The sequence below is a fragment of the Tribolium castaneum genome, chromosome 2 (genome assembly GCF_031307605.1).
Source record: "Tribolium castaneum strain GA2 chromosome 2, icTriCast1.1, whole genome shotgun sequence".
NCBI classification, from domain to species: Eukaryota; Metazoa; Arthropoda; class Insecta; order Coleoptera; family Tenebrionidae; genus Tribolium; species Tribolium castaneum.
This window is the reverse complement of record NC_087395.1, coordinates 21,927,452-21,952,673: the sequence shown is the minus strand read 5'-3', so window position 1 is coordinate 21,952,673 and position 25,222 is coordinate 21,927,452. Positions and strand designations below refer to the sequence as shown.

At 33.1% G+C, this 25,222-nt stretch overlaps 3 protein-coding genes and 1 non-coding gene across 6 annotated transcripts in view; 3 read left to right on the top strand and 1 right to left on the bottom strand.

Annotated features, from left to right (window-relative positions):
* RhoGAP100F (Rho GTPase activating protein at 100F) overlaps positions 1–12,765 on the top strand; it is a 51,363-nt gene extending 38,598 nt beyond the window's left edge. For 2 of the 3 annotated variants that reach the window (XM_015983816.2, XM_015983814.2), the window contains exons 14-20: positions 2,297–2,364; positions 2,421–2,738; positions 2,789–2,924; positions 2,973–3,253; positions 3,300–3,525; positions 3,691–3,869; positions 7,993–12,765. In XM_015983816.2, the coding sequence (XP_015839302.2) occupies positions 2,297–2,364; positions 2,421–2,738; positions 2,789–2,924; positions 2,973–3,253; positions 3,300–3,525; positions 3,691–3,869; positions 7,993–8,955 (2,171 nt within the window). In that variant the 3' untranslated portion in view covers positions 8,956–12,765. The remainder of the gene's footprint in view (positions 1–2,296; positions 2,365–2,420; positions 2,739–2,788; positions 2,925–2,972; positions 3,254–3,299; positions 3,526–3,690; positions 3,870–7,992) is intronic. The other variant, XM_015983815.2, reaches the window with a different exon arrangement.
* A 1,796-nt stretch (positions 12,766–14,561) lies between these two features.
* Positions 14,562–21,216, top strand: LOC660502 (pancreatic triacylglycerol lipase). Its single transcript, XM_966729.5, has 9 exons — positions 14,562–14,924; positions 15,209–15,477; positions 17,886–18,126; positions 18,178–18,290; positions 18,340–18,460; positions 20,284–20,577; positions 20,629–20,743; positions 20,797–20,994; positions 21,051–21,216. Exons 1-9 carry the CDS (start codon positions 14,738–14,740, stop codon positions 21,145–21,147), a joined length of 1,635 nt encoding a protein of 544 aa, XP_971822.4. The 5' UTR covers positions 14,562–14,737; the 3' UTR covers positions 21,148–21,216.
* On the bottom strand, positions 20,152–20,223 carry TRNAD-GUC (transfer RNA aspartic acid (anticodon GUC)). Its single transcript has one exon. It is a non-coding gene; the product is annotated as a tRNA-Asp (tRNA).
* LOC660384 (serine/threonine-protein kinase Nek8) lies at positions 21,119–24,408 on the top strand. Its single transcript, XM_966620.4, has 4 exons — positions 21,119–21,278; positions 23,464–23,883; positions 23,933–24,083; positions 24,131–24,408. Exons 1-4 carry the CDS (start codon positions 21,232–21,234, stop codon positions 24,362–24,364), a joined length of 852 nt encoding a protein of 283 aa, XP_971713.3. The 5' UTR covers positions 21,119–21,231; the 3' UTR covers positions 24,365–24,408.
* Positions 24,409–25,222: the final 814 nt, after the last annotated feature.

Below are 25,222 nucleotides of genomic sequence, written 5' to 3'. Positions count from 1 at the left end.
AACAGTTTTATCACTCTTATACAAGTGTACAATTAAAAAAAAAATTAACATAAGCTTCTTGTCAATAACTGAGGCAAAAATATCTAAGTACAGCTCTGGATTGGTCCCGATTTACAGTTGAGCGAACCAAATTTTGATGTGTAGAAGTTGTCTCTTCAAAGATTGTAAATTTCCAACCATTATTTGTTAGTTCTTGGTTCACAAAAAAATAATTAAACTGAAAAAAAAATGTATATTTATAATAATCTATGAAACCGGTGTCTTTATCACGATTTCTAATTAAATATAATTCTTGAAATTTTAAAAAAATAAATAAAATCGTAATATTTTTGAGGGTGAATGAAAATTTGAGACTAAGTGAGTCCCCACCTGCAAGCGCATCAAACACAATTACAGTCACAAACACAAATTTTTCCTTCGTTAACCGCTCTTTTTTATTTAAATGCAAACCAACGGCGTGATTTATTGCAAATTGCCAACGAAGGGATTACTTACCAACCTTTTTGGAGTCCCTTATTTACAGCTCGCAATAAAATTTGCCAAATTCAATGCTTGCACACTCCAATCCAACAAATAGTTCAGTAACCCCACAGTCAACAGATGGTAAATAGAAATAATTGAGTGAGAATTGAAATTTTTAATATATAAAAGTGCGATTAATTCAAAATCTAATTGATGCTTTTTTCGTTGATTTCGCTAAAAGTAATTACTAAAACTAAATCTGTGTAAGTTAGAATAAAAGACAAAATTACTAAAAAATTAAAAGATCTTACCAATGAAAATTGTGATTTTTTTTAGCAAACATGCTGGGACAGGTTGAGTTTCCCTAAAATATAGTATACTTTTCTCAAAAAGGTAGATTTTAAAATGCTTCACCTTTCACCTTTTAATATTTTTAGCCATATCAATAGATCGTGGAATAAATTTAAACATAATCCAACTCTTTATTAAAAGTACAATTCAAAGTATTTATCTGCAAACGTTACAATAGTGACCATTTTTTATAACCAGATATCTTTAAAGCCTTTAAAGACCTTTTACTTTTCTAAAACATTTTTAAAAAAGAAAACGAAACCATACCCGGCCCGAGTAAATTTTTTTTTCATTGATCCGAGTTACAAATTTATGGTTACTTTAATGGTGTAAAAAGCAAATAATTCTATTCAAAATTTTAAATAAAAGGTAGCTTGAAGAATAAAACCTAAAATGTAACGTCGTGTAAAATTAAAATTTTGTTTGCCCGGCGCATCCACCATTTTTGCAAATTTCAAATTTTATATTTATGTTTATAGCAAACTCAGAAAATGTATCTAAATGAGTTCGTTATATCCAAGGTTCGTTATAAGCTGTAAATTCTAAAAATCTTAGATACACATTTCAAATTTTACAAAATGGTGGCGAATAGATAAGACAAATGAACGTGTCCTGGAGATGACCACATGATAAGTGGTCAAAACATGTAGCAATCAAAAAATAAAATTTAAGAAAAATAAACGAAATCATTTGTGTTGTTTATTTAAAACACCTTTGCCTTTAGTGGAAGTCCTCCAAAAAAAAAAAAAAAAAACATAAAAATATAAAAATCGTGTATCAACATTCTTTGCCGAAAATACCTATCACTAAATTTTATTTCCTAAAACGTCAGTGCCAGTTAGTCATGTAACCTTTAGAATAAAGCACTCAAAAGACGCAAACAGTTTTTATTTGATAAATTTTTAGAAGCTAAAGTGCAGGTTGCACCCTCTTTTATCTTAAAAAGTATGTAAAAATACCCAAATAAAGCAAGTTAATTTATTTTAACTTAGTGTGAGCTCTACTATCATTCTATACTGTAGTAGTGATGTTATTCCGATATTTAAAAAACTACTGAAATAATTACAAAATTATGAGTTACTTTAAAAAAAAGTACAAGTGTAAAATTTTAAGACAAAGATTTTTCAGCGGAAATCAGCTACTAACAGCTAGCTCGATGAGATATTTGCACAATTGTATGGCCTTTTAAAATAGTACTTTCGTGCACTCGTAAAATATTGGCATGCACTCAGGCAATAACAACTAAATATTCAAACACTTTTGCCGTTCATTGAATTAAAAAAAAGTTATTCATAAATCTTTGATTTTGATCTTTAACAGTCGTCGGTATTGTTGTTGTTTTCTCCATTTAAAGTTAAAAAAAATGAAAATGTACAATTTACAATTGTATTTGTTGTGTTCGTGTTGTGCGGATAGAGTTATAGCTGGTTGAAGTCATGACCACCACCCTTAAGTGAGCTTTTTTGTACCGTCCCTGTAATAGGTCCGACCGGTTTGCGTGATTTGTACTGTGTCCTGGAATGCGACCGAGTCCATAAAGCGAGAACAGTGGTAAGTAATTGGGATTAAATGGTGAGTGAAGCTGTTAAATCCGGCGCCGTTATTAGGTAAGGACAGGCGATTTAGTGTTCGACTGGGATGAAAGCTTCGAATTGGATTTGGTCAACAACAGAGAACTGGACCTGTTAATCTACTCGTGGGATCCGCAATACCGACATAAATTGTGCTATAAAGGCTCGGTATATTTACCAACTCTCCTAAAATCCGGACCGATACATCAGCTCGCACTTAAAATCGAGCCGCGGGGCACTCTCTACTTGAGACTGCGACACACCGACTCCCAAACTCTTTACAGACGCAAGCCGTCGTCGAGCTTGGCCCTGTCGCGGACGGCGCCGCTGTTCGGCGTCGACTTGGAGACTGTCGTACGTATTTGCGCGCCGCTGGTGGGTTTTGGTGATTTGGGGCCTTTCAGGTGAATCGGGAGAGCAAAACTGGGGGGGTCCCGGGCGGCGTGGCCACCGGGTTAGTTTCTAGCACTCAACAAATTCCTATAATTGTAAAGCGATGCGTAGAGGAAGTAGAACGAAGAGGTTTAGATATCATAGGTGGTATAATTTCGCGTTTGGGGTGATAAGGCGTGACTGGTGTTTTGCTAGGTTTATATCGTCTTTGCGGATCAGCAACAAAGAAACGTATCCTTCGAGAGGCCTTCGAACGCAACAGTCGATCAGTAGATTTAAGCCCCGATAACGTCCCCGACATTAACGTGATAACGGGGGTGTTAAAGGACTATTTGCGGGAACTTCCAGAACCGCTCTTCACCAAATGCCTATACCAGATGATGGTGGACGCCCTCGGCGTCTGCCTTCCCGACGACCCGGAAGGCAACGCCAAGCTCATGTTCTCCATCCTGGATTGCCTGCCGCGGATCAACAGAGTGAGTGGTGCGGGAGGAATTCCGCTTGTTGACCCTTGTGTTCCAGGCCACTTTGATCTTCCTGATGGACCACTTGGCTCTAGTGGTGTCGGCGTCCGACAGGAACAAGATGTCTGCTCAAAACCTGGCGACCGCGCTCGCGCCGCCTCTCATGCTGCAGTCGAGTGACACTCTGACGCCGACTGGGAAGAGCTTCGAGCTGGACTACCACCAGCCGATCAATGTCCTCAAGTACCTGCTGCAGATCTGGCCCACGCCCAAGCATCACTCAGGTAATGTGTAGTTTACCGTCGCGAGCGCATTCCCATGTGTCTACAACACCACACAACAAACACCACAAACTCGGTCCGAACGGTTCCCGTCTTGTACTCGCTCGGTGTAGTTAGAATTGGTGTGGTTGGGTGTCGATGGTATTTAGAGGGGGCCTTTCCAGACAGGTCGTCGCGGCAGGCCACCCGGGCCGCGTGGAGACAATCGCAGTGCGTGTCCTCAGGGACTGCAGCCGCAGGTGCGAGAGCAGTCTCGGCTCTCAGCGGCTCCGTTTCCTCCTCCTCCTCGCTCAGCAGTCTCGGGCCCGCGAGGCCCACAGCCACAGGGCCCATCACTCCAGATACTAGTAAGTAGCCCCGCTCGAAATAGATTAAATTCAACTAATTCAGTAATTGCTCGGAAAAGGCAAAAACATTCAACCTTACAGTATTCTTCTTAATAAGCTAAAAAAACGATGAGTAAAATTTTTACAAAATATATGGGGAAAATACTATTAAAATAGCACTCACTGTTTCAAAGCGCTGTTTTTTTTAAATATTATGCGACAATGCTGTTATATCGTTAAAAACATCATTGACTTTTTATTAAAAGTTAAAGTTTTGTTAAAAGTAGTGAGCATTTTATTAACTAGTTATCTTTAAAGCCTTTAAAGTCCTTTTTTTAAACATTTTTAAAAGAAAAAAAAAACATACCTGGCCCGAGTATTTTTTTTTTCATTGATCTGACTTACAAATTTATATGGTTACATTTATGGTTTATAAAGTAAAAAATTGTATTTAAATTTTTAAAGAAAAGGTGACTTGAGAAATAAAGCCTAAATTGTAAAATTGTGTGAAATTAAAATTTTGTTTGCCCGGCGCATCCACCATTTTTACAGGTTACGAATTCTAGATTTATGTTTATAGCAAACTCAGAAACTGTATCTAAATGAGTTATTCTTCTCAATAAGCTAAAAAAAATGATGACTAAAATTTTAACAAAATATATAGGGAAAATACTATTAAAATTGCACTCACTGTTTCAAAGCGCTGCAGATACCGTTGCAGACACAAAAAATAAAAAAAATAAGTTGTAAACCCAAATATTATTAATGTTACGTTTCAAGGTAAATTTTAATACTAGAAAAGCCGACAATGCTGTTATATCGTTAAAAACATCATTGAATAAATTTAAACATCATCCAACCTTTTGTTAAAAGTTAAAGTTTTGTTAAAAGTATCAATCTGCAAACGTCACAGTAGTGAGCATTTTATTAACTAGTTATCTTTAAAGCTTTTAAAGTCTTTTTTTAAACATTTTTAAAAGAAAAAATAAACCATACCTGGCCCGAGTAATTTTTTTTCACTGATCTGTCTTACAAATTTATATGGTTACAATTATGGTTTCAAAAAGCAAAAGCTTTTATTAAAAATTTTATTCAAAAGAAAAGGTGACTTGAGGAATAAAGCCTAAATTGTAAAATTGTGTGAAATTAAAATTTTGTTTGCCCGGCGCATCCACCATTTTTACAGGTTACGAATTCTAGATTTATGTTTATAGCAAACTCAGAAAAAGTATCTAAATGAGTTCGTTATAACGTGTAAATTCAAAAAATCTTAGATACACATTTCAATTTTCACTTAATGGTGGGGAATAGATAAGACTAATGAACTTGTAATTTGATACCTGGTGATGAACACATGATAAGTGGTCAAAACATGTAGCTATCAAAAAATAAAATTTAAGAAAAAAACGAAATTATTTGTGTTGTTCTTTCAAAACACCTTTGCCTTTAGTAGGAGTCCTCCCAAAAAAAAACACAGATAATGTATCTAAATGAGTTATTCTTCCTAATAAGCTAAAAAAAAACGATGACTAAAATTTTAACAAACATATGGAGAAAATACTATTAAAATTGCACTCACTGTTTCAAAGCGCTGCTGATACCGTTGCAGACACAAAAAATAAAAAAATAAAGTTGTAAAAAGTTAAATTTCTTTTAAGAAAATTTGAGAGAGCAGATCACGATCAAGCAACGAATACCTGCGTTCTACGTTCCAATACGATCCAGGTATTGGAAAATTACCATGCCCAAATTGGTATTTTTTTTAAATATTGTTTGGCAAAATGTGTGCACAAAAGTGCTAAAATAAAAATCCTTTTACGTTGCCACTTCAGTTCCTGTAGAGGAAACTAATGTAATGTCCACTTTAAGCGTGTCTGTAAAAATCTTCTATCTCCGTAATCTTTTGTTTAATATTCCTTCCAGATATTTCAATTTTTTTTAATTTTTATTAATACTTAGTCATATTTTTTTACTATTACTGAGGTGAACAGACATGGCTGACTGTAAAATAAGTTGTTTCTTTACTTAATATGCGTCGTACTAATCGACCAACGTAAATAATTCGAAATAATAAGACTTTGTTCATCCTTGTGAGCAAGTGGAATTTATCAAAAGTGTATTTTATGTGCTCAAATAATATTTGTTTAGATTAATTGTTGCATTAATTCCACGTGTCTATTCGTTAAAATAATGTGTCAAATTCGGGAGCAAACAAGGAAGTAAAGTGATGTCTTTGGTTTGGTTTACGGATAGATAAGATATCTGCCGTTCATCCAAGCAAAATAAATAAATTCTGTTCAGTTACTATAAAACAATAATAAAAACCATACCCTATTTCAAGATAAAACACAAAATAAGATGAAACTCGCATCAAAATTCGCAAATATAAATCAGTAAAATTAACAATAGGCTAAAAATATTTGTTGTTTTTTAATAGCGTAACGGGAAAGGTTTTTAAATTAAATACATTTTACTTTGTTGTAACTTTTTTATTGACACGTGGGTCTTGGCATTACCACCATAAGCATATTTTTTTATTATTATATTGCTTTTTAAGCAAGTATACGTGTAACATCTAGTTAAGCAAAAAATTATAAACTAAGATCAATTTCCCTCCTCGGAAAAAATACACCTCTGAGGGCAGACAGATAAATTCCCAGTAAACATACCTATTATTCGAGGTATCACGAGAAGAGTCTAACTATTTAAAAAAAATTGGGGAGTTGTTTGTGCCCCAAAAGAGGTAGCTGCTACTATTTTTAAAACTTCATCAGTAAAATAAAAATTTAAATTTTTTCTTCTAGGACCACTTTAAATATCCAAAGAATATTCAAAGTAGCCCCGTTTAAAAAAAACAATCTGTATTTTTGAGAACACTGCGAATACGATTAAAGATACAACAAAAGATGTAGAATATCAGATTTTTTGGTACCTGAAGCGCTGAAGATACATCTTTAATTTTTTTAAGAAATTTAATTCTCTACAACTGTTTCTTTAACTAATTTAACTGTATTCATAGCATTTTGACAAATTTAATATTGGTAAAAGTTTACATAAAATATAAATACATATGTAAGAAACGTTAGTACTTAAAAAAAAATTACTCAATCGTTCCTTTTAGATGTAAAAAAAATCTAAATTTACAGTAATCAGTCTAAGACAAAGCAGGAAGTGGTTTCATGAGAAGAAAAAATATTGTTTTAGACCGGGAAACATGTAATAACATTTTAAAAGACATTTTCTCCATAGTACTGCAAGAATCCCAATACAAATCCTTTTTTACTCAATTACTGCTTATTTATTTTCCAGTAACGTAAAACATAACTTAAGATGAAATCGAGGATGAAATGAAATTAAATTCAATAATGTACATTTTTATAAATGTGTATCTACTTAGTATCAGTGCTTTATTTAATTCAAAAAAATCCTTAAATAAAAAATGGTGTTCTTCAAACATTACTTACCATTAACAATGAGTGTTAGAGAGAAGATGAAATACTTTTGGCTCTGTCGAGGATTCTTAGAAATAACGTTACATTTGTTTTAATTTAAAATTGTCAATCGTTAATTAGTAAAACTCTTAAAACAAATGTGAGGAAATCTCGCCTTCCGGTAGCAGCGACTGGGATTTCATTATCATTATTTATAATCAATTAATCACATATTGTATTTTTTTTTATTTCTTCCATTAAGACGAGAAAATGTTATCGGCCAAAAAGCAGCCGCTAGAATTGATAGCCTTAAGAGAAAACCCGATTTATATAATTTTGAATTTTTGCTCCAAATTGGCGACTTCTTCTTTAATGTTGGCTTTCACGACTTGCAAAATTTGTATTTTGCTGCGGTAGTCACGTAATTCAAAACGACGCAAAGAAAAAACTCTATTGCCGTCAAATCTGGCAATCTGCTGGGCCAGTTCATCGCCAAAATAAAAAATCATACGGAAATTGGTCAAATAAAAGGAATAATGATTATTTATTTAGAAGTTCAACAACGCAAAATTACACTTTGCGACGAATGTGTTAAATAACAAATAACCGATTCAGATTTTCAATCGAACCAGCTTTATAATGTCAATAACGATGGTGAAAAATTGCCTCCTTGGCAGCTTTGGCGCCTCCCGAAAATAATTCCTCCGTTCCAGGGCCAATCATCAGCAAGCAAAGGTCCTTACCGTCCGCTCTCTCCACGAGTCGGCCCACCAGCAGCGGCGGCCGGCCTCAAGCCTCGTCAGGTGATAGTCTCTTCTCCAGGTTCGCCAAGCAGCAGTAGCGATTCGCAATCGGGTTCCGACTCCGTTAAACACTGCCTGCCCAGCCGTGTAAGTTCGCCGGCCATCCGCGCCTCTCCATCCACCCAGACGATGATCCTGCGGACCTCCCCCTCGGTCACCATCAGCTCCCCCGGGCTCCGCAACTCCCCCTCGACCACCTCCGTCAACTCCCCCGGCCCCCGCAACTCCCCCTCCGTCTCCAGTCTGAGCCGCGCCTCGCCCTCCATCCTGGGCGGGAGCGTGTCCCGCTCCAGCTCGCCCGCCATGCAGGCCTCCTCGGCGGGGCTCAACGTGACCCTGGGCACCACCACCCCCAGCTTCTCCACCCTGAGCAGCACCAGCACCACTGCGAGCTCCATGTTCGGGGTGAACTTCGCCCCCACGACCTACGCGAGCACCAACCCCTTCCTGACGGGGGCGTACTTGAATTACACGCCGGGGGAGATGAGCTTCGGGGATAAGTTCAATACTATTGGGGGGATGAAGGAGACCAAGTCGTTTTTCGACAGTTATTCGACGAGCAAGTCGAGCTTTGAGGCTTCGGAGTCGATCTTCGCAAGTGACACCAAATACAACACCATTGGGAGTAAATATCCAGAGAAGACGAGTTATTTGAGCACCACGTATAGTTCCGAGTTGAAGTATAGTCCAGGGAAGGAGGCCAAGTCGGGGAGCAGTTACGATACGAGTCCGAATGTGACTCAGAGCAACTCGTCGGCGTTGCTGAGCATTGAGGACACGCCGACTCCAACCAGCAGTATTGAGACTGAGGATAGCAATACTAGAGAGGTTGGTGAAAAGGATGTGGAAGGTGACGGTGAACAAAGCGACTGAATCCATAGCGCGGTTTGGGCACAAAACACTTTTTATTGGTGGCAGCACTGTATAAAAGACAAAATTCTTAGGGTAATCACCATCGATGTAATTTACCATTTGATCACATGATGACTATAAATACGAAACAAAAATCGGTTAGGATACAATATATGTACTTGCTTATTAGAATCAAATTAAATAGGATCATTGTTAACTAATATTTAAATTATATACGATATACATATTTTAGTTGGTAGATTAAATAAATATTTATTGAATAGAGAGGTATCTAAGTGGAAAAATCTAGACAAATGGTTGTTGCGTGTTGCACAATTTTATCGGTTTATTATTTCAAAGTGTGATATAATCACCCCTTGTTTTCGAGATTGATGTTAATTGAGTTGATTTTTTACTTGAATAAGTGACAACAAACTTGCAAAGCAGGCACAATTCTAAATCCAGCGAAAATTTACAACAGACTTTCAAACTGCGAAAGGTATCAACAACGTACGGCTTTTCAAGGAAAAATTCTGACTTTTGCTTCGCAAGACTGTCGAATTATAAATAAAAGTTCACAGAAAACCTAAATTTATGGTGTCAACAAACGATACTTTTAACTTTTCCGCTTTATTTTTTTAATATACGGGGACATTAAAATTAATCTGTTCATTTGCAAGTATTTATTTAAGTAATACACAAAGTAGAGAAAATTTTTGTCGCAGCAAAAATATTGCATACGTTTCTTACAAAAATTTTAATACTATAGTAATTAGTCAAAAATAAATCGAGATAATAAATAAATAGCAAGTCTATTTTACCATTAAATCTAACATAAATCATATTCCACTTAAGACGTAAGTTAAAACAAAATTTTAATTAATAAAAAACCAACAAGAGTTGGTTATTGACGGTTATTAACAACTAAGAAATAAATATTACTACCTTTCTTCCAAAATATGTATCCGATTTTCACTTATTTTGGAACAAAGGTAGTAATAAACAATTAAAAAAAACGGAATCATCTTAAAAATTAAAAAAAAATTAATACTGAAATATTGAACACCCTAAATTTCTGTGCTCACATTTTGTTTAACCTTTGAAAATAACAATCTTAAATATTTTGTGATATAATTACAATCGGATGCTACTGTTATTAACTTATTAGTTTAATGCTGAATATAGTGTTTATCCAAAGTGAGTTTAAAGTATATAACGCATAAAGTTCATGGCCCACTTTTCAAAAAAAAATACGAACAGGTCAATTTTATGTTTATAAATACCTACTACTACATTTTAACATTCTGGTAAGTATAAAAAAATAAAGTAAAATAATTCAAAAAACAAATTAAAATAAATTTAAAAGCTATCGATATAATTTTACCCAAAGAGCTTAATTTTTTGTTCTAATCTTATTTTGTAAGGTATAATTGTTTTCTATTATTTTGTTTATAGTGTTTATGTTTTATATTAAGAGATTTAAGACTAGATATTAAAAAAAAGTAAAGTACAATCGCCCTTTATGAAATAAAACAACAAAAACATAAAGCCTTTTGTTCATTTTCTATTTCATTTTTTTATTATTACAAGAAAGATAAAGGAGTATATTATAAAAGAAGTTGGTAGTCATTAAAAAATGACATCATTATTAAAAAAACAAAGACGTCATAAATGGTCCTGTGGTGTCAAAATGTAAAATTTACAAAAATAAAATAACCTGTTTGAAAGTTTTCCGAAGAATTTTCCGAAAATTGAAAAATGACCCATGACAACCATATATTTTATGTGTTACCTACTCGATTTATGAGGTTACTACAAATTAATTTGCAGAATTAAAAATAAAAAATATAACAAAATATAAAAATTAACATGAGAGCTTTAAATTCTTTTTTTATTTAACAATTTTCTCTTAAAATTCCTGTCAATTTTAGTAAAACCGCCCTTAATGAACACCTCCCAATAACGGACACCTCATCACACACTGATTAGTGGACAACTCTCAACAACGGACAATTAAATATTCCCCATCGGTGTCCGTTGTTTGAGGGTTATACTGTACAAAAACTCGAACATTAAACATAAACCCAACCTAAAGTAAAAAAAATAAATTCGTAGGGACCTTAACTAAAACTTAAAAAAAATGATTAAAGTCTCGGTTTACACCAGAAATCTTGAATAAATGATATCTTTAGTAATTCCTGTGTCTGAAATATTTTTATAAAATCAATACTTTAAAACACTAATTCTTAATTTAAAAACGGCAAAAATTTCCAATTTTCGAACTTGAAGTCAGATTTATGGTCGTTGGGAATTCGGTTTTTAAAGCTGAGAAATTCCCAACTGACAATTTAAATTTAGTTTTAAAAAAGCAATCATTCCTTGAAAAATCGTTTTGTGACACCTGTGGCGAACTGAAAGCCCAACTTGGAACTTTTGCATTCGCCGGTTTTGGAGTTGTGTCGTTTGCCCTTGTTGCCTAGACTATAATAATAATTGCACAAAGAGTAATATAAAGAAGAATAAATTGTCACTGCCATAAACCGTATAATTAGGCAGATTCCATCTAGAGTTTAGAGCCATTTGTACGCGAAATCAGCTCCCACTCTGTATCGTGTAAACGAATAATATCATCCTGTCATTTGATCCCTTTTTGTAAATTCTTAAAAGTGTACATAAATACTAAACTGACTGGTGTGTCTTTTAAAAACTGTTCATTTCACTTTATTGTTGGTGCATTTGTAATTTATCAATGTACAGTTTTGTTACCTTGATTGCCATGCAAGAATTTATTATTTCTAGTGTATCGACGTTGTTTTGTTGCCAATAAAATGTTTATGGAGATTTCGATCAGTGTTGTATATAATTTTAGTGTTTTGTATAAATATTTGTATGGCAATAATCGAACTTCGAATCACGGCGGGTCCACCACCTCTTCCAACTAATCACTGTACAGTCGTGGGCCGGCCACCGCCTCCCGGAGGCTACTTTCCAAATTATTTTGCGGTGCTAGACGCATGCAGGTAATAGGTTTTGATGTAAATGCACACATGGGTGTGCGGGCCCATATCAAATAACCCCGCCACCCCGCCTAAGTAGTAAATGTGGCTAAATTGTATAATATGTTAGATGAGACAAGTGTGCTGTGGAGAGCGATACTCTAGTCAATTTTCAGTTTTGTCAATTTTAGAGCAAGTAGTTAAATTATTAGGATGTTGGATGCACGCGGCTATAAGCAGGCTGGGGCGGAAAGGCGCTTTTCGCTGCGGGAAGTCCCCAAGTAAGGCGAATGCGAGTTGTATGCACATATCATTATAGAATTTATACTTTCCTACATGACTGGGTTTAAGAAGTGTGTACAATAATTACGTCAAGCCTCGACCATTACACCCCTCATTTAGCTGAAGAAGCGGTTCGTGGAATAGACGATGCAATATGTTACGCTACAGGGTTCTTTTTTTACAAATTTCTACGCCGACGGTTTTTTTAATCAATTCGTTCGATCCAATATTTCACGAACTTTAATCATTCCTCTCCTATAGAATATTAAATTGTTATGTATACAACGTATAGTCAGGAATATTTCTACGCATTTCACCCCACTAACCACATTTCTGACAACCAGGCTGAATTCAAACGAACGGATCAAATTTTTTCACACTTGTTTCATCGACGGAATTTGGGAAATGTCCTAGAAATATTTCTGAAGTATATATAAAAAATATAGATGTTAAAACTAAACTATAAATTATCAGTATTTAATATAGCTTCTCAAATGGCTAGACCCTCCTAATATGTACTACAAAATAACGAATAAATAAATCATTCAGTTGAGCAATACTCAGTTTATTGAACCTAAGACCCGGCCAAAGTTTTTCCCACATGAACAAACCCGAAATGTGTGGCTTCACATGAAAGTGGCAATTTTGCAACTCGTTAAATTTCATATTTTTAATTGTTTGAAAACTTCCGCCTAATTATAATCTTTCTAAAGACTTTTTGTAATTGCTGACAAGTGTCACAATTAGGCGTAATTTCAAATTTAACTAATTTAATTCAGTAGCTCTCTAATCAATAAATTTGCGCCGTAATGTTGGATTATTATCATAATTATTTCCGCATTAGTTTTGAACCAGAGACAAAAATTCAAGTGAGCGGAACAGCCAAAATATTAAGGATAAGGTCACTGAATACAGAATGATTGCAATTTCGCATGATTTAAGCGGGTTTGACTATTTTCTTTTAACAATTTACCTTTAAATACCAATATGCTCACTAATAAAGACAATTTTTAAGTAATTAATAGTTAGAAAAATTCTGAAAAAAGTCTCGTACGTAGAGAAAAAAGTTTTTTATTTTTTAAAAAGTTTATAAAAATAAATTACTGTTTCATCTGATCTTCAGTTTTCAGTTTCATTTTTTTACTTAATTTTTCTGAAACTAAAACACTAATAAACAATTAAAATTTACTCCAAAATAATTTAAAAAAATATACCTATTATAACTAATGAATGTTTTTATTTTTTTTATTTAAATGAGGCGATATAGATTTTATTCCAAGAATTGATCGCTATTTAATACTAGTAATTAATTTTAACACCAAACGCTGATTTCTGTGTGATTATTAGTTTTTGAGATAAAAAAATAAAGCCGAAAAAAAATAAAATCCTCTTAATTTATAAATTACTGTTTCATTGGATCTTCGAATTTCAATTTAATTTTTTGTTTTTTTTGCTTAATTTTTGTTAAACTAAAACACTAATAAACAACCAAGATTTGCTCCAAAACAAATATTTAAAAATTACAAGTATTAACTAATAATTACTTTTTCACTATTTTTTTTTCAATTATACAAATTTTTATTTTTTACTTAATTCAGTCGAATTTTTCGGGGTTAGTAACATTTATTTAGCGATTGATTGCAGAAAAACTTTTAAGCGACGCTTGTTCTTAAATAACTTAGGAAATAATGTTTTTTTTTAATTATTCCATTCATTCATTTTAGCTGTAAAGTTTATAGAAAATTTCTGCAAAATATTAAAGGGGTAAAAAATATAAAATATATATAATAAGTAGCAAACGCTGCATACTGTGTGTTTATTAAAAAAAAATTAAGATAGATAGCATTTAAAAAAAGTTTCCAGAAAATGTAAACAAGGTGAGTCAACTAAAAGTAGACTATACATATTTTTAATAAAACCTTTTTTTAAATTCCCATATGCCAATCAAATGTTTTTCTTTTTATGGAAATGACAGATGTTTTAATAAATAGATAATAAAAAATTAACACGGTGTCCAATCAAAAAAACTAGATTGAATTTTTTTTTAATACAAAGGACAAAAATTTGCGTCTCAATCTTTAATTCTTAGACAGATTATAAATAAATGTACTTTTTTTTACAAAAACATTATTTATAAATAGAAATTTACAAAAAACAATAATAATAATAACTACTTTTTCCTTTTGACACACATCTCTTTATTGTTTTAACTTAAAAACTTTTATAAATCAACAAGTTTGGAAAATTTCTTAAACGTTTTTTCACGAAATTATAATTTCTAAATTGGAATTTGTTTGGCGAAAAATACACTTCCTAAACAAAATTCCCAATATATTCATCTGAATTTAATTAAATGAATGAATAAAATCGAACGGCTCCACGATACCACTTTCCAAGTGAAAGTGGTAGGAGAGTATTTTTACCGGCGTTAAGGTAAATTTGTTTCAAGTGTTTCAGTCTATCACTGATCCGGTGAAACTCGCAAGTGAAAAATGTGTACAGAGTGAATTTCGGAAACGACCACGATGTTCATTTCGAAACATTTGGTGTTATTGATAATTATTATCAGCCACTTTAATGGCAATGGACAGCAGTTACTGCAAAGAAATCGCTTTCGAAGGCTCAACAAGCCGTCCGGTTTGAAGCTAAAACAGAGACTTCAAGAAAAATTAAATCAATACAAACAGCGGACTATCCAAACAATTTGTTACGGTGAGTGAAAACTTTTAATTGGCGACATTTGGCCAACAAACTGTGAAATTTCGCAAACAATAAAAATGTTTGCAAAGGTCGGCTTGTCAGAGTGTAACTCTGATCTCGCATGTCGCAAGTCATTTGTCCAACTTCCGATTTTTTGTGTGCAATTAGACCGGAGTTTTCCGGAACGCGTTACGTAAGCCAGCATCAAATTCGTGCTGTTACAGAAATTGCTCGTCTGTAAAAACCCCTTAATATCGCATTTCCGGTAAAAAGAGTTGTGAAAGTAATTTTTACAGATATCGTCGGCTGCTTCGAATTACCTCATAAAAGGTCACCGCTTCAGAAAGTACCTGAAAATCCGGAAATGCTAGGCACACAATTTTATTTATTTAGGAGAGGGATCAATTTTTCACAACCGGAAATTTTGCATTACGACGACGACGGGAAATCGCTTCGCAAATCCAGCTTTAATTACTCGCAGCCGCTCAAAATGATCATCCACGGCTATATGGGAAAATGGAACGACATCGGAAACTTAATTGGCGCCAATACGTATTTAAAAATCGTGAGTATTTTGTAACTATTGTAATTAATTGCTAACATTGCTCAAAATTCCTGTGAACGTGGTTCGGTTTTCCTTTTTTGTTGCCAATAATGCGTGTTAAGGTCATTTAACTAATAATATTTCATAATCTGAATTGGGTTTCTGCATTTGTGAAAAAGTAGCAACAAATAGAGCATCGATTTTGTTGTCGTCGCTTTCTTCCAATGACCCAGATACCTTGTTAAACATTGTAACGCAGAGATGCAACACAAAACCATTTAGCGTGTATTTATTTACTCGAGTGAGCAAATGTTACGTAACGAACAATTTTCTATGTGAGGCCCTCGTTCTTTTTTTTATTATTTTACAAATTACCACATTTTCAAAATATAACTAAGCTACTTTATAGCTACCAGATTTTTGTCCCCATAAATAAAAAAAATCTTTTATGGATTTTAGATGCACTTTTTCAAGATTTCAAATCAATTTAACTGAATTTGACTTTTTTTGGGTTTATTTGCACACTAATTAATTAAGCGTTCGTACTTTTGCAGAAATCGTATTCAGTTTGATACTAGTATATTTTCAAGTATATTTTATTCTATTTCACTCAAGTCAAAAGAACAAAAAGGTTGTATTTTTGTTAATAAGGTAAGCTGAGGTTAATAAGGGATACCGTAATGTAGATCAAATAATCAAATTAAAATGGCAGAAATAAAAAATGCCACCAAGAAATCTCCAAAATCCTGAAAAACTGAGAAAACCGTTTATTCAAAATTAAGAAATATCAGAAACTTTTAACCAAAAACCTAAATTAGAAAATAAATCATAAAAAAATGTTATCTTGATTGTGGTTTTTAAAATTTCTAGGTTTTCTATTTTTAGGTTTATTTAGTTTAAAAATAAATTTTAACGTCTCTCTAAATTACAGTTAGAATTCTAATACCACTGATAGGTACCAATTTTTAGTATTCGCCAATTAGGTTTTGCAAGATTTATTCATTTTTTTATAAATTTTTGGAATTCGATTTTTAAGTTTCGTTTTATTAGGATTAAATTTTTTAGAATTTTATGTATTTTAAGTGTTTTCACTTTAAATAAGATTTTCCTTCGATTAATCTTTATCACCTTGGTTTTAAGCGGTTTTAGGTTTTTAATTTTTTCTAAATTTTACGTATTTAAAGTTTTTATACTAAATATAGATTGTAAAAACGAAGTTGCAAAAATGTGGTCTCGTTGAATATACAGAGAGCCCTAAAAACTGTGATGTTAGTTTTTTTAATAAACTACTATTATTTTTGTGTCTTTTATGATGCCTTTTCAGTTCCTTACATATTCCTAAAATATTTTTCACATTGATTAAGAAATTAGTGAAAAAATAAAATAAAACAAAAAAAACGTTTTTGTTCGTCTAGTTTTAAAAATTAATAAAAAATACAATGTCCGATAAGATTATTATTATATATTCTCCGATGTCTGATAAGATTATTGGCAAGTTTGACTGACGTTAATTCCTACAGGGTGGCACAATTTATATCACACTTTGGAGTTTTTAGATGAAAGCCCCTATTTATGATAAATACAGAATTAAAAACCGAACATTTTTCTCCTTATGGCAAATCTTATAGGCGAGTGAATTGCCAAAAACTAGATTTGGCAACTACTTTAATTAATAACTAAAATAATAATGAAATAAATCTAACAGGTAATAATTTTCAGTAGCTCAAACCACAAATAAAACTCAACAACAAAATCAACAACTTTCTCCAAAAACGGGTAACTTTTGGACTGAAATTTAGCAATTTTTCAATGACTTTCTAAAGCAGATGTTTACATGTACTTAAACGCAGTTTTACTAACAAAAAACTTTCAAATTCAACATTTACATGAAAAATAGATATCGGGAGAGTTTGTCCAATGTACTAAAAGTGCCGGAAGAACAAATTGTTATCAATTTGTGTAAAATTCAGCTAGATATTGCATTCAGTGCAGTCCTAGTTTCATGCAAATCTTTCAGCAACATCTTTCGCAACAAAACGCACTTATTCAGATCAAACACTTGCTAACAAGGTTGAACACGTGTTGTAGTAGCGTGCATATCCTTTCGCTAGTGTCATCGACACATATTTCCCATTTGTTTAGAACTAAACATTTCCAACAAAAAGATCTCCCAAGAGCATCACTATTACTTCACAAGAAACTAGCCTTTGGCCACGCATTGAATAACAATTATTTTGCAACGATGATCGACGTCTCTATTATAATCTATAATATCCTCTCGTATTGGTTGTGAAGAAAGTCGAGTCCTTGAAACAAATTCATCTGAAACCTAGGTCAGGCATATTGCCTAATCGAGTTTAAAAAATTAACCGGTTATTTAACACCTAATTAACTCGACTAAATTAGAAAATTGTTACTTTTAATTACAGTATGACTGCAATATGGTTTTGATGGACTGGAGTGTGGGCGCCAGAGGGCCCCAATATGCCATGGCGGCGGCAAACACGGAACTTGTAGGCCGCCAATTGGGAATTCTCCTGTTAAAAATGGTCGAAAATGGGCTAAAACCCGAAGACATCCACTTGCTTGGGTTCTCGTTGGGGGCGCATGTTGCAGGAAGTTCGTCGGAAGTTTTGAAGAAGAAGGGGCACTTAATTGGGCGAATTACAGGTTGATTGCTCTTACTTTCATTGCAAGTGTTACGTGTTTCGTGACTTTCAGGACTTGATGCTGCCAGTCCGCTGTTCCGGACCAATCATTTGAGAGAGAAACACAAAAAATTGGACCGGGACGATGCGCGACTTGTTGATGTTGTTCACACCGATGCTAGTCCGGTATTTGTTTATTAAATTCGCTAATATTGTAACTAAGTTTGGGTTCTAGACGATTACTGATGGGTTCGGGTTGTGGCAACCCATAGGCCATGTCGACTTTTTCCCGAATGGGGGACAGGAGCAGCCTGGATGTAGGGATACGAGGCAGTCGGTGGTTGTTACACATTTTGGTGAGTAACAAAAACAAATAATTCAAATTGTAATTGTTTTTTACACTTGTAATTTCTACAAATGGGAAATTTACGTAAAACAGATTTTAACTAATAAATAAGAAAAAAAATTACCAAAGGGCCTTCTATACGAAAAATGAAATAAATGCATTAACTAATAAGAAGTATAGACCAGTCTACAAAAGATTTAATCGCAATTAATATTACGTCGCCATTTAATTAATTAATTTAATTTAATTAAAATTAAATTAAGTAAATGGCAACAAAATGCGAATTACTTTAATTACGAATTGAGTTATTTAATTAGTTTTCTGGTACGAACCCCAAGTAAATTTAGTTAAAAAAATAATAATAAAATAGTAATTTAAATTTTATAATATAAGATTAAGTTATATTGACTAAAACCAGAATTTGTCAATTTTTGAACAGATACTGTGTAATTTTGTTTATTCCTTCAAGGTAGGTATATTTTTTCCAATAACAATAACAATAAATTATTGTTATTTGATTTTTACCTGTGATTGTGTTTTTCTCCAAATTATGCCTTAAAAATGCTCAAAAATGCTATTAGGAAGAGAATTTTTGGTCACAGATTTTATCAGATTGTTTATTTTTTATTGTATTTTGATCGTAATATAGATATTTTTATTCAAATGATTCAAAGTAACTTATTGAAAACGCATAAAAATACTTGTATTTGCAACACAAAACCGTAAAATAAAAGTTATTTTATATTAAAATATGTTTTGAAAATGTTGTAAATTGTTTAAGTCAGGCAACGAGTTTAGTTCTAGTAATTTCTCCCAAAGTATCTAATTGAGAACGTTGAAGAAAATTTGCGTTTACCAACTCGTTTTTTATTATTTTTTCCCAAATTAAGTATTTGGAGGCGTTGTGCTGAAGGGGCCATTATAGTAGTTTACATGTATAAAAAACATCGTACACCCACTATAATTTGAGTGACATTTAATGATAGTTCATTTTGCAATAGAATATAAATTAAGAAAGTTAAAACACCCGGAAAAAACGTCGGTATAAGTATGTACATGAAAATCAGAATTGTATAATTATGTAAGAGATTTGAGTAACTTTACATATTTGGAAGTTGTGGCGTGATTTACACATTCTGGAAATTCCAAATTATTTTGACAATATAAATAAAAAACATATTATTATTCTGTAAACATCCCACGGTTGCAACATAATTAAAGTTTCAACCTTTTCCATATGGAAAAAACCCTTATTTCTAATTTTTTAAATATCAATGAGTTCTAAAGCCCGCTAAATTTAGGTAGTATTCACGTTAATAATAGAATTGTAAAAAAAATTGAAAGGAAACCTAAAACTCTACTGATATTTCTAATAAGGATGAGTGTAAATTTTTCTAACACTAAAAGTTAAACGCAAAAAAAATTGTGTACAAAATTGAGAAAATTACTTTAAAAAATTAAGGAAATCGCGGAAAATCTGAAAAAATTCTAAGAAATGTGGTGTACAAAATCTAGGGTGTAGTTTACAGCCCTCAATATAACATTAAAATAAAATGCAGAAAGAATTTGAAAAACAAAATAATGAAGACAAGCTAATTCCTTTAATGCATTCTCAAAAGAACAAAAGACATAATTTGGATTGTCCCTTGAAATAAAAAAAACTGGTCATCGCGGACATAATAAAAAATTGAAAAAAAAAGCCTCCCCGGCGGGGAATCGAACCCCGGTCTCCCGCGTGACAGGCGGGGATACTGACCACTATACTACCGAGGATTGTATCTCCTAATCCCCAATTCACATCTTTAAGCTCAATAATTTTTTTTATAATTTTAGAACAAGTCCTAACCCGGGAAGTGGCCTGCAGCCACATCCGCGCCTGGCGCCTCTTCCAAGAAACCCTCCTCAACAAAGCCGCCGGCAGCCACAACCGGTGCGAATTCACCGCTTTCAGCTGTCCTGGCGGCCTCAAGTCCTTTGAAAAAGGATTCTGCTTCCCTCACTTACCCAAACCCAACAGTTCGCTCGCAATTGATTTAAATTACCGAAACGACATCGGCCGGTTCGGCGAAGACATCAAAGGCCAGGGTGTCATGTTCTTTGTAACGCGAGCAACGCCACCCTATTGCGGTAAAACAAGCCTGATTTATTTTAAATTGAGTTAATTAAGGGCGGTTTTAGGGACACAACTCCAGGCCTCGGTCCACATTTCGCCCAAAACTGAGGCCATCAAAGGGGTTTTGTTGCTGGACGTGAACTACCCGCATCACAACGTCTCGTTCCAAATCGAGTGCGAGTAAGGGCTGGTTTTTATTGTTAAAACGGTTAAGGGATTGTTAATTGTTTCAGTGCGGACGATTTAATTACAACGGGGACTGTTATGAGCGGCTTGGGGGTTGCGGATTATGAGACTTTGACCGAGAATGTGAAAAACTTGACCGCAACTTTGAAGTTCATCGATTTGGAATACGAGGAAGAAAATAACAACACGTACATTCCGACGATTTATATCGATAAAGTCGAAATTCGTGACATGTACAGTAACAGGTAATTAACTAGTAGTTTATATTTTTTTTTTGTTAATGTTAATTGTGTGATTTTAGTTGGCAGTTTTGCCAGAAGGACACGGCTTTGAAGGACACAGTTGGGCTAAACCCCGCCTTTTCGATAACCCTGAGTCGAGATAGTTGTTTTGCGTAGACAAAAATTCTAGTTGAAGACATTGTGATAGTATTTTTATGTTTGTCGTTTTAATAAAGAGTAAATTCAGTTGTGTGTTTCACTATGGACCTCTACAACGTTGTGGGTTTGCTGGGACAGGGCACATTTGGGTCAGTTATTTTTTTAATTAACACATTCTCACTCTCTTATCTCCTTTTGACACAGATGAGATTAAATGTGTGTCTGGTTTAGAAATGGACGAGTATTTCAAGCAATTACAGTAACATTTTTCGATAAAAAATTAGTTTTTACCTCAATTTTCACCCTTAAAAAAAGCAAAAACAAAAAACATGTTCGACTTTATCCAGTTTTTTCGGCTTGTATTAAATAAAAGTTTACAAATACCTGCATTTCTGGCTAGAAAAATAATTAAAAAGCTAAAAAAAAATACGTAATTTTTGTCTTAATTTGATGATTTTTAGACCTGTTTAATCAAAATGTCAAATAAAAACTTAAAATTTATATTAAACACACTATTTTCGAGCAAGTTTTTTGTTTGTTTGGCGATGTTCGGTGATGTTTACTTTAAAATTTTGTTTGAACACTGTAAAAAAGTAAATTTTACATCATTTTTGAATTAATTTGATAAATTTTCTGGGTCTGTTGCAAACTAATTGTGCTTATTATGACTGACAAAAGTGTTAAAAAATTGTAATTTCCAACAAAGTTTGTGATTTTTTAAAACAAAACCGCTATTTGTAAACTCATTTATTGCTTTTTTTGCAACGATTTCGTGATTTTTGTGAGAAAATAAAAAATAAAATTGACACTGCTGTGCGATTTTTCTAATTTTTAGTTTTAATGAGTAAAATTCACAAAGAAACAATAAGAAATAATAAAAATATATTTATTTTCTCTAAAAATAAGTAAATTTACACAAATGTTTTATGCAAAGGTAAAAATATTGAATTATATCCCGTAATTTTGCCGCGAAGTGAATTTTGTATTTAACTAATATTTTTTTGTCTAAAAATTTGGTTATAAAATAGACAGACTAAGAAGTAAATCGCATTCTAAGTTTTGTACACTGGATTAATTAACATCAATTTTCTCATAATTTTCTCTGATTTCCTCAAATTTCCACAAAACTTCCTAATTTTTTAAATTAATTTCTCGTGGTTTACTCAAGATTTCCTCTGACTTTACCATTTTTGTACTTTTGTACAGCGATTTCCTCTTCGGTTTACCCTTCGACTTAGATATTAAAAAAAGTAAAAATAACATAAGTTAAACTTGTTTTGTTCCGGTTAATTATTTTTGACCATCTGGCAAAATTTTGAACAATAAACCAACTATATGAAATTTAGTGTAACAAACAAAATGATATCAATTTTGATCAAATTGCTTGACTTTTCAGGCAATTTTAACAACATTTTTGAAAAAAAAAATTGCTTAAGTAACAATCCAATGATAACTGATAACTGACGGATGATTCGGCACGTTAGCATATTTAAAGAAAGATTACTCTCTTAATACACAACAGAATTTCAAGTATTATACATCAAAGTAAAAGTTTTTTAACTCTACAGACCAATACGTAAACATATTAAAAAAAAAAAATAAACCCCTTAAAAAAATAGATAAACGTTAAACGCCCATCTTCTCAGTTTCTTTCAAAGTAATCGATCTGGGTTTTTGCAGAATAATTCAAAAGAATATTTTATAGGCCGTAGCGTTGCGTTTTATTTTTAACAAGTCTCGTTAGTTATTAGTAAACTTAAACATTCCTTGTCATTTTTGCTTGTGGTTAACGAAATTTTGTCAAATAATTGCATGGCTGTTTGTAAAATGCACATGAACGCGTGAACAAGACAAAAAAATCATGTAATTATTGCCGTCATGTAAAAATTTTTCAGTCTGTTTCAGCAAAACTTACACAAAAACTAAAAATGTCGTTTAAAAACGCCATTTCTGATCAAAGTTTGTTTTTGTTAGCTCACCTTGGCAATTTTTTTTTTAATTTTTCGGTCTTGTGAAACTATCAAACTAATCCAATGAAACAGATAAAAATAACTTCAGTTTAGTGTTTTTTCAGCCAGTTTTCAAAAAAAATATATTTTTTTTACAAAGGTTAAAGACTCCAAGAAGGCAAATTTAGCATAGTTTTTGGTAGGTTTTCAGCTCGTTTTGAACGAAATTTTGCGAAATAAAACTTTATGTCAAAGTTAATTAACGCAAAAAGTGTGATTTAACAAATGCAAAAAAGTCCGTTTTTTAGATAACTGCCGATAAGTCATCTCGTCTTATTAAAGATTTTGTTGTTGAACATTTTTGTTAAATAAGAAACTATTTCAGAACGATTCATTTATGTGAGAGAAAACACAACCAACAAAAAATCGTCATTAAGCGAATCAACGTCGAGCTCAATGGGGCCAACACAGAAGGCGCAAAGAACGAAGTCGCGGTCCTAAAATCGCTAAACCATCCCAACGTAATCCAATTTTACGACAGTTTTATGAAAAGCGGCTCGTTGTACATCGTCATGGAGTACGCGAATAAGGGAACCCTCTTCGACCTGATCTCCCGCATCAAGCCCAAGAGGTTCACGCCGCAGACCGTCATGAACCTATTTTGCCAAATTCTAATGGGTCTGAACCACATCCACGCGCGCAAAGTGATCCATCGCGACCTCAAGACCGAAAACATTTTCCTCACCGGACTGCGAGCCGATGTTATCAAAATTGGAGATTTCGGAATTTCCAAAATCCTCCTCAAGTAAACACCCGCCACTTCGTTATATTCTAAATTAATTTCGGATTTTAAGCAACAAAAACGCCCACACGGTCATCGGCACTTGCAACTACGTGGCCCCGGAATTGTGCGATGGCAAGCCGTACGACATCAAATCGGACATTTGGTCCCTTGGGTGCGTTTTATACGAACTGTGTGCCCTCGAACGCATGTATGAAGGAACGGTAATAATACTAACACTTTTGTATTGTTTGTTACTGGATTTTTGCAGATTTATAACGTGGTTTTGGCCATCGCTGCTGGGCAGAAGAAAGTGGTTGATGTGAGTTATTACGGCATTCAGATGCAGCAAATGATTGAGTTAATGGTGCAAGTTGATCCGAATGACCGGCCTGATACAACGGCTTTGATGAGTCTGAGCGATGTTTTCCCGAGCTTGCACGTCCTGGGGACCAATTTGGGGTGCATTTCCAAGGGGGCCAAGTTTGATTTTAATGCGGTTTGAGGTTTTATTGTAATTATTATGAAGAAATAAATTACCAGTTTTTATTTAGTGCTTTATTTAAACTGAAGCATAACACATCATTCATTTAATAACCCAAGTTGTTTTTTACAAAAGCGAAGATACGACTAAAGTCTATTTTGTATTAATCAGCGACTGACTAAACAACTAATCATTTAAAAATTTAATTGAAATCAGGGTCAACTTATAACGTGCAAAATAAAAAAATCTAAATAACAAATTTAGATTCACGCTATTAATGCCAATGTACTTTTTTGTATTTTTCATTTCAACAAAAATAAGTATACCTATTTTTTCTAGTCATTTTTTGTAAAAAACTACAACAAATAAATTATGAAAAATTAAAAAGATAAAATAAGTGACGCGAATTGTTATAGAAATAATTCCAAATCAACTAAAACATTCTGAAATGAAAAAATTTATTTGAACTTTGAAATATTCTAAAACCACTATTACCACACACTTTGAAAAGTATTTCGGTCACTTTAGACACAATTTCCAAGGCGCTCTTAAAATGACACGAGTAGCCACTAAAAAGTATTCGCAAGACGGTTTTGAGATAAAAACAATTTTTTATTTTTTACATGTTTACAGACAAATTTAAAATCCGCAAAATTTAAAAAACTGGTTTATTTCTGTAATTAACATTACTTTTGCTCGCTGTGAAAACTAAAAACTAATTTTCTTCGAAAAATTAGCTGCAAAACAAAATTTGTTGTTAGCTTATTTCGTTCAATTAATTTCTGAAACAGATAAATCTTGCCAGAAAGGCATTGTTTCAGTCGGGAAAGATTGAAATAATACCCAGTTATTGTACGTATTGCTTTATTAGAAAAAATG